This window comes from Colobus angolensis, unplaced genomic scaffold (genome assembly GCF_000951035.1).
Source record: "Colobus angolensis palliatus isolate OR3802 unplaced genomic scaffold, Cang.pa_1.0 Scaffold209, whole genome shotgun sequence".
Taxonomy (NCBI): Eukaryota; Metazoa; Chordata; class Mammalia; order Primates; family Cercopithecidae; genus Colobus; species Colobus angolensis.
Window position 1 is genome coordinate 1386467 of NW_012115255.1, and position 11678 is coordinate 1398144.

The 11678-nt window shown below is 47.4% G+C and overlaps 2 protein-coding genes across 2 annotated transcripts in view; one reads left to right on the forward strand and one right to left on the reverse strand.

Annotated features, from left to right (window-relative positions):
- GTPBP4 (GTP binding protein 4) overlaps positions 1-7621 on the forward strand; it is a 35032-nt gene extending 27411 nt beyond the window's left edge. Inside the window, exons 11-17 of the mRNA XM_011942286.1 lie at positions 642-719; positions 1103-1154; positions 1830-1930; positions 3213-3410; positions 4655-4720; positions 5848-5991; positions 7012-7621. Coding sequence (XP_011797676.1) covers positions 642-719; positions 1103-1154; positions 1830-1930; positions 3213-3410; positions 4655-4720; positions 5848-5991; positions 7012-7164 — 792 coding nt within the window. The 3' untranslated portion in view covers positions 7165-7621. The remainder of the gene's footprint in view (positions 1-641; positions 720-1102; positions 1155-1829; positions 1931-3212; positions 3411-4654; positions 4721-5847; positions 5992-7011) is intronic.
- Positions 7622-8914: 1293 nt separating this feature from the next.
- The window catches only part of LOC105512032 (isopentenyl-diphosphate delta-isomerase 2-like), a 22566-nt gene continuing 19802 nt past the window's right edge, over positions 8915-11678 (reverse strand). Inside the window, exon 5 of the mRNA XM_011942287.1 lies at positions 8915-9680. Within this exon, the coding sequence (XP_011797677.1) occupies positions 9363-9680 (318 nt within the window). The 3' untranslated portion in view covers positions 8915-9362. The remainder of the gene's footprint in view (positions 9681-11678) is intronic.

Below are 11678 nucleotides of genomic sequence, written 5' to 3' on the forward strand. Positions count from 1 at the left end.
TCAGGCGTGCACCTGTAATTCTAGCTACTCAGGAGGCTGAGGCGGGAGAATTGCTTGAACCTGGGAGGCGGAGGTTGCAGTGAGCCGAGATCACTCCATCGCACTACAGCCTGGGAGACAAGAGTGAAACTCTGTGTCCAAAAAAAAAAAAAAATTTATCTTTTATACTTGCATTAAAAATTAGCTTTTTTGGATAGTCTTCACCATGTCTTGAGTTAGTTCTGTTGTGAGGGTGGAGGTTGCGCTCCGTTCCAAGTGGTCGGCATTTCTGACCTTAGTATTGGAAATTTTATCTTTCCATTGAATTCTTATATGCACTTGAGTTTATGTCTAAATTTCTTTCATTTGTTGATCCAGTGTTATTTCTTACCACTTTCTTCTTCCGTGATTTTTCACGATGATCGTGATTTCTGTTTTTCCTGGATAAACTTTGGAATCACTGTGTGGAGTCCTCCTGGTCTCTGCGCCAAGTGACCCTGAAACCCTCTCCTTTCCCCTAAAATAATCTGTTGGTTTTAATTGGTCTGGGTGTGGTTTTCTGTACCCCTTACACATAGGGAATTTGTTTCTGCTTTTTCGGTTTTGTAAGTTTCTCATTCAGCAGGCATTTCACATAAATATTTTTTATGGTATATTCTCAGGAGAGGCCCCCTTTCATCCCTGACGGAGTGGTGGCTCGCAGGAAGAGGATGGAAATTGAGGAGCCCAAGAAGAAGAGGGTACGCTGCCGGAGCTCTTGCCTGGTGTTCTCACTGGGGGAGGCAGGCTGTGTGTGTGTGTTGCAGGGGCCTGGGGCATCGAACAGGAGCCGCGGGTGCCCAGGCACCGGCCCCATCAGGCTGTGGACACAGCAGTGAGTCCCTTTGCAGAAGCCCCTCTCGTGGAGCTCTTTGAGTTGAGGGAAGATGGCCATGAATAAAATGCATGAGTAGGATAGACAGTCCACAGACGGCCAGAAACAGCCTTCCTACCAGAAATGGAAGGTGAACCCCACTGATACTGAGAGGACTGGAGAAAAGATTGTTTCAAGTGACGAGGGACAGAGCATTTCTGGATCTGAAAGGCAAAATGAAGCTGATGATAATTTCTCTTTCCATTGCAGGAACGAGATCTTGAGCTGGAAATGGGAGATGATTATATTTTGGATCTTCAGAGTAAGGGCCAGAGTGTGATCATTATTATAAAATGCCAGTTGAACGTGAAGTATTTCAGAAAAGGGGGGAAAGACTTTAATGAGTAATAGTGTTTCAGCCTATTTGTCAATTTCAAGATTAAAAGTTGCATCCTGAGGGCCAGGTGTGGTGGCTCACGCTTGTAATCACAACACTGGATTGCTTGTGCCCAGGAGTTTGAGACCAACCTAGGCAACATGGCAGAACCCTGTCTCTACAAAAAATACAAAGATTAGCCGAGTGTGGTGACATGTGCCTGTAGTCCCAGCTACACGGGAGGCTGAGATGGGAGGATCACTTGACCCTGGGAGGTCGAGGCTGTAGCCAGCAGAAGTTGCACCACTGCCCTCCAGCCTGGATGACAGAGTGAGACTCTGTCTCAAAAAAAAAAAATGTTGCATACTGATAGCACTCAGTGGGAGTTCTTCTGTTGTTTCCTGTTGTTTGGGGACGGTGGGGTGGTTTTTGTAGCTTTCTCCGCGTGTGGGTGTTGAGTGAGGCTGATGCTGTTGGTGCTGCTGCACGTGGAATTGCATGTTGTGCTCTCTTCTGCAGTGGAGTCACTGACTTGCCGTCAGTCACAACTCATTTTATGCATGTAGTACTTGAAGATATTAAAAACTGCTGTAAATGTAACCACCCTTTTTTTAACTTTAGAGTACTGGGATTTAATGAATTCGTCTGAAAAACATGATAAGATACCAGAAATCTGGGAAGGCCATAATATAGCTGATTATATTGATCCAGCCATCATGAAGGTTTGTGTCACTTTTTAAATTGTGGATTGTTTTCCTTTTTGTCATAATATTACTGCTGGAAGATAGCAGCACAGCTTCTGCTCAGCTGGGCCTGTCCCCTCCATCCTGACTCTGCCCCCTGCACCTCTTCCCCCCGAGACGGGAAGGGTGCCAGGCCCGGGATGGGCTCGGCTCTGCTGGGCCCTCTTCCTTGGGAGCTCTCCTCTGTCACATCTTTTTCCTGCCTCAGTCCCCTCCCTACATGCTTTTTCTTAGCATATAAATGTCCACAAGTTTTACTCATCTTTTTAAAAAACGAAAATGTACTTAAACCGTGTCCTCCATTAGTTGTTATCCTGCCTTCTCAGTTGAGCTGCGTGAAACATGCTTTATATAATACTTGCCCTCTGCATGTCCCACGTTTCCACTCCTTGGTTCCCACAGACCCTCCATAATTGAGTTCACATTTTCAGTCTCGTGGTCTCTGTGCTCCCTGTGCCTCCACAGCAGATTCTGGGATAGGAGATTCTGGGGGCAGCATCTCAATTTCATTGGTGCTGGAGGAGTGGCCTCAGGGCATCTGCTCTCGCCAGTGGTGGGGCCCCCGTCCAGCCCATGCCCTCACTGTCCCTGCAGTGGCCGCCTGCCTTCCCAGCCTCATCCCCTTGGCCGTCCGCGCTGCCGGCCATGAGAAGCCTTGAGACTCCCCTCTTCCCACACAGCTGTGCCCGTGCTATCCGCTTCCACGAGTTCTGGCCCTCCAGCCTCACCCTCCGCACTCCTGGCCAGAGTCTCACGCAGGCACATCTGCCTGTGGGGCTCCTGACTGGGTTGCTTCATTAGGGTGTGATAAACATGCATGTATTTCAGTTTTCATTTTTGTCTTATTTGTGTCCAGTGAGGTTGTATTTGGGGTGACATTAGAACGGATACATGGGATGTGGCACAAATTCAGTTTCTCAGGACTGAGTTCCTTTTGTGTGTCTGCTGGGAGCATTGGAAGTGAAGGAAGCAGTCTCTGCACATTTTTAGCCTTGGAATTTAATTGTTTTAAAAAAGGGAAACCGTGCACAGCGGTTACTGACTTGCTGGCAGCTGGCGTTCACGTGGTCTCCATTTTCTTCACAGAACCCCCCCTGTGAGGTAAATGGCACGTAGGCAGGGCCCAGGTGGGACCGGACCAGGGCAATCGCTCTGCCTTTCGAGGCGGGGAAACACAGCTCATGTATGCACACTGCCACACTCACTGACTTAGGGGTTTTCGCACTGTTAATTTTGCTTAATTACAACTCTATTTTTAAAGAAACTGGAAGAATTAGAAAAAGAAGAAGAGCTGAGAACAGCTGCTGGAGAGTATGACAGTGAATCTGAGAGTGAAGATGAGGAGATGCTGGAAATCCGACAGCTGGCAAATCAGATCAGAGAGAAGAAGAAGTTGAAAATTCTGGAGTCCAAAGAAAAGAATACACAGGGACCCAGGATGCCGCGAACTGCTAAGAAGGCAAGTTTGTGTCTTTCCAAAGAGGTGTGATCTAGTGTTTGCAGATTGGATTCCTGTGTGATCATTGCTAAGTAGCAACTTTCCACCCATTTATGGCCATAAGATTGCACATTCTTGTTTTATTGGTTTACGGATTTGCAAGATTGCTCACGTCCTGATCTTTCATATTCTTTACTGTGTCCTTTCTTGGTGACGTTCCGCTTCGAGTTTGGCGCTATTCTAGATCCAGTCATTTTGCAGTTGTACAGATTAAAACTGTAACTTAAGATTCACAGACGTTTAAGGCTATCAGTTAACATTTTCCTGTTCTTTTCTCTCTCTCTGTTTTGCGGGGGTGGAGATGGAGTCTTGCTCTGTCGCCCAGGCTGGAGTGTAATGGCGCAATCTCTGCTCACTGCAGCCTCCACCTCCCAGGTTCAAGCAATTCTCCTGCCTCAACCTTCTGAGTAGCTGGGATTACAGGCGCCCGCCACTACACCCGGCTGACTTTTGTATTGTTAGTAGAGATAGGTTTCACCATGTTGGCCAGGCTGGCCAACATGGTGAAACCATGCCTGTCTTGGCCTCCCAAAGTGCTGAGATTACAGGCGTGAGCCACCACGCCCGACTGGTTTTCTTGTTGTTTAATTTCTGCATTAAATGTGGACTCTTTAGCAATTTACAGAAACCTGACCCAGTCTACAAAAGGCAGTGTATTGGCTCTGTGGCCGGGTGGGATGGGGGAGGGAAAGCCCACGTGCAGGGCGGTGACCATGCCACCGGAGAAGTCACTTGACATTCAGGACGCCTCTCCGTGGGTCTTCCTGTTTGAACACACACTTTTCATATGGTGGCAAGTGACTGGTTATGGCAGACTGGGACTTTTTTTTTACTTCTCCGGGTGGGGCTCAGCCATCTCTGAGAGGAGAGAGGTTGGCGCACTGCCTTGTCTTAGGCCGCCTCGCTAACCTCAGCTTTAGTGTCTCACCTCCGATGGGGACGGTCACTCTCCCCCGTGTGGTGGTGAAGAGCAGACAGACGTAGAGGATACCTGATGCTTCCCACGGCAATTGCTCCGTAAATGTTAGTTTCTGTGGGATTTAATTGAGCTATCCAAAAACATGAAAGCGAGGCCCAGTAAAAATTGCAACTTCTAAAATAAGTATAATTGTTGCAAAATATATATACATATATATTGTCTTGAAGTTTTTTTCAGCATTTCATCAAACTAATTTAAAGCAAATGTTTCCTTTTTTCCTTCTCAGGTTCAGAGGACAGTTTTGGAGAAGGAGATGCGCAGTCTTGGTGTTGACATGGACGATAAAGACGACGTGAGTGTGGGGGCGGTTCATGTGTTTATGTGGCTGGATACACCTTTTTAATAAAGAAAACCGGCCCGATGCGGTGGCTCACGCCTGTAATCCAGGCACTTTGGGAGGCCAAGGCACGCTGGAAGATCATGAGGTCAGGGGTTCGAGACCAGCCTAGCCAACATGGTGAAACCCAGTCTGTACTGAAAAAAAGTACAAAAAATTAGCTACTCAGGAGGCTGAGGCAGGAGAATTGCTTGAACCTGGAAAGCAGAGGTTTCAGTGAGCCGAGATCACGCCACTGTATTCCAGCCTGGGTGACAGAGTGAGACTCCATCTCAGAAAAAGAGAAGAGAAGGAAGGAAAAAGAAAGAAAGGAAGAAAACAAACCAGGGTTTTGGAAAGCCGTGGGAAATTACAGCAAAAAGAAATGAGAGCTTCCAGTTTTCATGTTTTGAGATTTTCTGGCCCTGGGGCTGGGTTGAGGATTCCCTGGCCCTGGGTCTGGGTTGAAGTGGTGGGTTGAGGCTGCACTCCAGCCTGGGCCACAGAGCAAGACTATCTCAAAGAAAAAGCTCCACAGCCAGCAGGAGGCAGTTCTGTGCGTACCCAGGGTGTGTCCACAAAAGCACCAGGCTGCGCCGTGACGGGCCCGGGGTGTGGCTGCAGACCCTGTCCTCTAGATGTGCAGTCTGCAGCTTCTGTCTGATGGTTGTCCCTTTGTGTTCATATCAGTAACCCCCAAAACGGGACGATGAGGGAGAGAGCATTATTTATGTCTGAAATATAAATTGTGATGCTATACTCTAATAATCACTTTTAAATGAGAGTTCTAAGTTTCTGTAAGTGGAGTTAAAATCAGCTTTCTTACATAAAGCAGCTTCTGTTAAGTGAATAAGAATATTTGACCAACAACTTATGTGAAATTGTTACTAATATGAACTTGAAATGGTGTCACTAATATGAAAATATGTATTTTGAAGATCTTTAGCCCATGTGGTAATGGTTCAAACACTCCTCTCCTCCCCTCTTGCTGGAGTGACCTCATGCCTGTTGCTGAGCCCGGGAGTGGGGCCAGGGTCCTGAGCGCTGAGCCCAGGAGCGGGCTGGGGTCCTGAGAGCTGAGCATTGCTTTCCCTGCTTTGCAGGCCCACTACGCAGTCCAGGCAAGAAGATCCCGGAGCGTCACCAGGAAAAGAAAGCGGGCAGACTCGGCTCCCCCGTCCTCTGTGGCCCGGAGTCGGAGCTGCTCTCGAACCCCACGTGACGTTTCTGGTCTTAGGGATGTCAAGGTCGGTCTCTGTGTTGTGTAATGTAATAAAATGACAGCCTCTGTTGTTTATTGCACAGGGTTCAGGGCAAACACCAGCAGTTGCCATTTGCAGGAGCTATGGCAGGGGTTGTGCACTGCCCGCCCTTGTTTTGCGGCATCCTTTAGAGGAGAGCATGGGCCAGGGTACAAGTGGACACCCCTGGACAGCTGCCCTGGACGGACCCCTCCGTGGCACTTTCCTTTTGCGGAGGGTGGCCAGAGCATGGTCTGACAGCACCGGCAGTCTGGGCTCAGGCCCCGCTGTCTGAAGACGGCCAGGAAGTGGCCACTGCTGAGCACCAGGAGGCCTCGAGTCCCAGCAAGCCCCCCGTGGGAGGAACAGCCAGAGGGAATGCCTGGGTCGATTGGCAGGTGGTCCTGCTCATCCTTAGCTTGCAGGATTGTTCCCCCAGGTGGAGAGCTTGAGTCACATTTAGTTTATTTGTGATGTCTTTTGGCAAAGACACTTTAGATGTACACAGTCTCTCTTGGTGAAATGGCCTTTTATTAAACACAACAACCTTTAGTTTCAACATTGTGGCAATGGAGATGCAGGAGAAAGTCTGTGTGTAAACTGCAGTCTCCTTCATAGGAAGCCTGAGCTTCACTCCTCTGTGCCGTTGCCATCTTGAAACCTGGCTGTTAATATTGGCATTACCACTTGTCAATCACACCTGAGCAAAACAGGTTCACGGGCCCGAGGCCTTAGCTTGTGTAAGAGGGAGTTAAAACAGATGTGTTCTGACCTTCTAGGTCGAAAATGTAGCTAGTCCTGGGTGTAAAGCTTGTCCTAGGTATGATTTCCATCCAGTCTTTATACAAAAATATTCACTGAGTTCCTGCAGATACTGTGCTGGGCTTAAGAGAAAAGAGATGTTACAGGGTCTCTTCACTGAACAGACTTGAGCCATTGAAACGGATTGTTACCCAGTAGTTCAAATTCAGAATGGTAAATTGGTTTTAAGTCATGAACATACTTCATTTTTTCTCCTCCTTTTAGATGGTGAAGAAAGCCAAGACTATGATGAAGAATGCCCAGAAGAAGATGAATCGGTTGGGGAAGAAAGGGGAGGCAGACAGACACGTGTTCGATATGAAGCCTAAGCACTTGCTCTCTGGGAAGAGGAAAGCTGGCAAAAAGGACAGGAGATAGTATCCGTTTGATTGTGGCTTGGCTAGACTGTTGCTGTTTACTTCCTGGCTTGGCCCAGTGTGGTTTCATGAAATTGGAGTTCTACTGAAAAAGACAAAATAAGTAAAGCACTTGTTGCTTTGCTGAAAACTATGGTTAACCCTGTATAGATGTGGGAAATTTCTGTCACTGCATAATATTACAAATATTTTGAGTAGACAATGTTTCTACATTTAATGGAGTATCAGTCACTTCAGATTTTCAGAACTGGTAAGATTTACTGGTGTAACTGGGTTGTTTTTGATGGAGAAAAACCTTATTTTCTTTTGTAAGAGTTTGGGAGCAAACACGTTTATGAATGTGTCGGGATCCTGTGCTTAAAATACCCCCCTAAATTATTTTCTACTCTTACTGTACAGTGTCTCATTGTAATCTGTCTTCAATTCTTTTATCCAAAATAAACTTCCAGAAGAAAGTAGTTTTGATTTACTTAGCCATGTTTTGGTTCAGTTATAGTCACTATTGATTTGACCAAATAAAAAGACAAAAAACAGGCCGGGCACATCACGAGGTCAGGAGATCGAGACCATCCTGGCTAACACGGTGAAACCCCGTCTCTACTAAAAACTACAAAAAACTAGCCGGGCGAGGTGGCGGCGCCTGTAGTCCCAGCTACTCAGGAGGCTGAGGCAGGAGAATGGCGGGAACCTGGGAGGCGGAGCTTGCAGTGAGCTGAGATCCGGCCACTGCACTCCAGCCTGGGTGACAGAGCAAGACGCCGTCTCAAAAAAAAAAAAAAAAAAAGGCAAAAAACATAATGACATTTCTATTTTGTTTTAAAGCAAAAGTACTTTTGGGGGAGTAAAGTATTGCTGGAGGCATCAGGCAATTAAATATGGGCATTCTCCTATTTCTGTGGCCTGTCCCTGAAGTATAATGTTCAGTAAAACACAGAAACGCCCCCAATACCATCTCAGAAGCACCTGCCAGACAGCGTTGGGATGAAGAGCTGTGGGGTCGGAGGGACCCGCCCAGGGGTCCGCGTGCTCCTGGAGCGGCGAGGACACACAGGGATCCGAGAGCTACCACAGATCAGTTATCAAGTCGCAATCAACATTATAGCTGAGGAAAGGATTTTAGTTGATCACACTTCTGGATTACATGTGGCAATTTTCAAAATTTACCAGGTCTGGGCCGGGCACAGTGGCTCAGGCCTGTAGTCCCAGCACTTTGGGAGGCCAAGGTGGGCAGACCATGAGGTCAGGAGTTCGAGAGCAGTCTGGCATCTCTAGTAAAAATACAAAAATTAGCCGTGTGTGGTGATGGGCGTCTGTAATCCCAGCTGCTCAGGAGGCTAAGGCAGGAGAATCACTTGAGCCCAGGAGGCGGAGGTTGCAGTGAGCCGAGATGGTGCCACTGCACTCCTGCCTCTGTGACAGAGCAAGACTCCATGTCAAAAAAAAAACATTTACCAGGTCTGGTTTTTGAAATTCTTTCTCCGTATTAAACACCAAAACCTAACATGTAGTTACTTTGTGTTCAACAGCAACAGTATGTTTTAAAGCAAGTATGTCTTCATTTGTAAGCATATTACTGAAATGTCATCAAATGAACAGAAGTGGATAAACGTCGAGTCACTTGGCTGAGACCATACACATCTTCTGTACTGCTTGTATTAGGAATGTAATTTCTGTAAGCATAAATTCATTAAGGTGAACTTAAATGCACATCGCCAAGGCTTAAGATGCAAGATTGAATGTGTCGTTTTTAAAAAATGCAACCTTGTGTTGCACTTGGAAATAAGTGATTTAGGAAGAAACAGATGAAGCAGAGACCCCTCCTGACCTTGGAGGCTTGGACACAGCTGTGGGGAGGCAGCCTCACGGTCCAGCCATGCCAGTCTGCCTGCTTCAGAACTCTCAAGCTCTCCCCAGGACTTTCAGGATTAGCTGCTGTTCATCGACCAAGTGCTTATAAAATGGAAACTGGGAAAAGGGAAATGTTAAATTTCCTCCCTGCAACCAGGCAGATAAGAAATATAGAAATAAAGGAAAGGGAAAATGAAGATATGACAAAGTTGATGAAAAGGTGCAACGAGTGACTTATAGACGATGGGCAATCACGTGCCCCTTTCGCTCCGTGTTGGGTGTGTCGTTGGCTCGATGGTGTGTCTCCTGCACTGAGAGCGTTCCACACGGCTGACTCGACCTCCCTGCCTCTCATACTCTGTGTATTTTGTGAAGCTCCACGAACTGGGTCACATCATCCAGGTGAGGCCACCACCGGTACAGAAACTTCTCGCCAATGCTTCTTAGCCAGGGGGTGACTTTGACTTCGCCCCTGGCCCCCCTCTCCAGGAGCTCCCACAGCTCCTCCTGGGACAGGTAGAGGATGCTTTTCGTTTCACTGGGATCCAGGTTCACGGTGACATTTTTCCTCACAAGCAGAAGGTAACAAATGTCATGCTCTCCCCAAATTCTGTCTGATTTTGCCTTGTGGTGATAGATTGTCATGAACGCAATGTCCTCTGGAGAAATCTGACAGAAATTGGTGCAGTGTTAACAACACACATGTAAACAATTTACAGAAAAATAGAGAAAATAAACACATTGTTTTCCTCAAAGAAAATGAACGCTATCTTTTGGTAATTGATAATTTCCAAAACCTCAATTTTAGCTAAGTAAATTTTTGTGGACTCAAGTCTGAATGATAAACTGGCTTTGGTTTCTTGGTTCCAGTAAACCTGTGTCTTCATTTAAAGAACTAACCCTGTCATACACACGTCCTCAACAGAAAATCCCATAGAAACCGGCCAGCACTGTCAGCAGAACATCCGTCCTCTCTTAAAGATGTTCTTGAATGGATGAGGGTAACACACATGCTCACAGGATCCTGGACATTCTTTCTAGTGGACACTTGAATTTCCTCTTTGGTGTGTGGCCGACAGATTCCAGCACAGTCTCAACCCTGCCTGGGACACACGAAGACACACTGCCCCATCTACAGCTACATTCACGTTCCCATCCACAGCCCATCCACAACCCATTCACAGCCCCATCCACAGCCCCATCCTTCATCCTCATGGTGCTTCATGAGGCCAACAGCACAGATCCAGCCTGGACTTTGTTCAGCTTCTGCCCACTGCCAGCCTGGACTCGTGTGGACACAGGCGTGACTGGGTGCTGCGTGTACCTGCTCCCCAGGAATTCCCAGCTCTGCCTGCAGCTGCCTCTGGGCCCCCTGCCTCACTCCGACGGCATCCTTTTCTTCCAGTTCTGCTGGGTTGTATAATGGGTGGCTACAACAGGAGTCGGTAAAATACCCTGGAAAAAAATGCATGGGAACATCCCTCTTTATTCCTGAAAAGTGAATATATTAAATACAAATGCAGACGCTTCAGGTAAAACCATCATCCGTCATCAGCAGATGACGGCCTGGCAGGGAGGATGGGGTTTGTCATGGGCTCTCAGAGCAGCACCTGCCTCCAGCCTCCACGGCCGTGGGCGTGGTGAGGGTCTTCCACGTGACCCCCTGGCAGGGCTGGCCCTGACTGCTCCTGCAGATGTGCACACACATGTCCCGTGGCACTATCCCAGTATGTCTTGGGAGAGGGACTGGTTCCTGCTCCGTCTTGTACCCACAGAGGACCTGAGATGCCATGGGATGGCAGGAGGAGGTCGTAGGGCTGCGGGGTGGGTGGCTGCAGTAGCCGGGCTGAGGAAGCTGGGCTGCACTCGGAAGGTGGTGATGAGTGAGCATGGTTTCACAGGAAGACTCTGCTGGAATAGCTTTGACCAAGTTTTCTTACTGAAAGGTTCTACCTAATTTACCCAAGTAACAGCAATGGTGCTATGACGGGAGGTCACACTCTCCTCAGTAAATCTCTGCTCCCTGTCGTTCCTCAGACCCTCAGTGCTTCCTCGGGTCACTCTGCGGGAGTTTGGCTAAAGCCGAATCCAGTCTTGCAAGTACAAGAGCTGACGCTCCCACCTGCCCCTATGTATCCTGGAGGCAGCTAACACATGAAAGGAAATCTTAGCTCCAGGGGCTTTATTTGCAAAGTGTTGACTCTGTGCTACAGTTGAGCCTCTTAACTTTGCAGCTCCTGAATTTTTCTGCAACAAACTCTGCATTCAGCTCCATCAAGGAGCCAGTGGGTACAACTTGACCAGCAAACATGCTGGTGGATTTCGGAAAGGGCAGGATCAACCCACTGCGGATCCAAGGAAGAACTAAGGGAGGACAAAACCTCCTCGGACACAGCTGGCCAGGCTTAGCCATTCGCTTTAATGGGTCAGGCAAGGTCTGGTTTTGAAAATTTGAGGACAGCCTAGGCCAAGACACTTTAAATGACCACAATTGATGTAAATGCTGTTCCCCTCTAAAAAGAAACTTTTAAAGTTGTAATTTTAAGAAGTACAAGATAGTTAAAACTCTAAGACCTGTAAGATAACAATTTTTATTATTATTACCTAGTTAATTTTATGCTAAATGCTATTTATTTTAATCCCCCTAAATCCTTAGGTTGATAAATT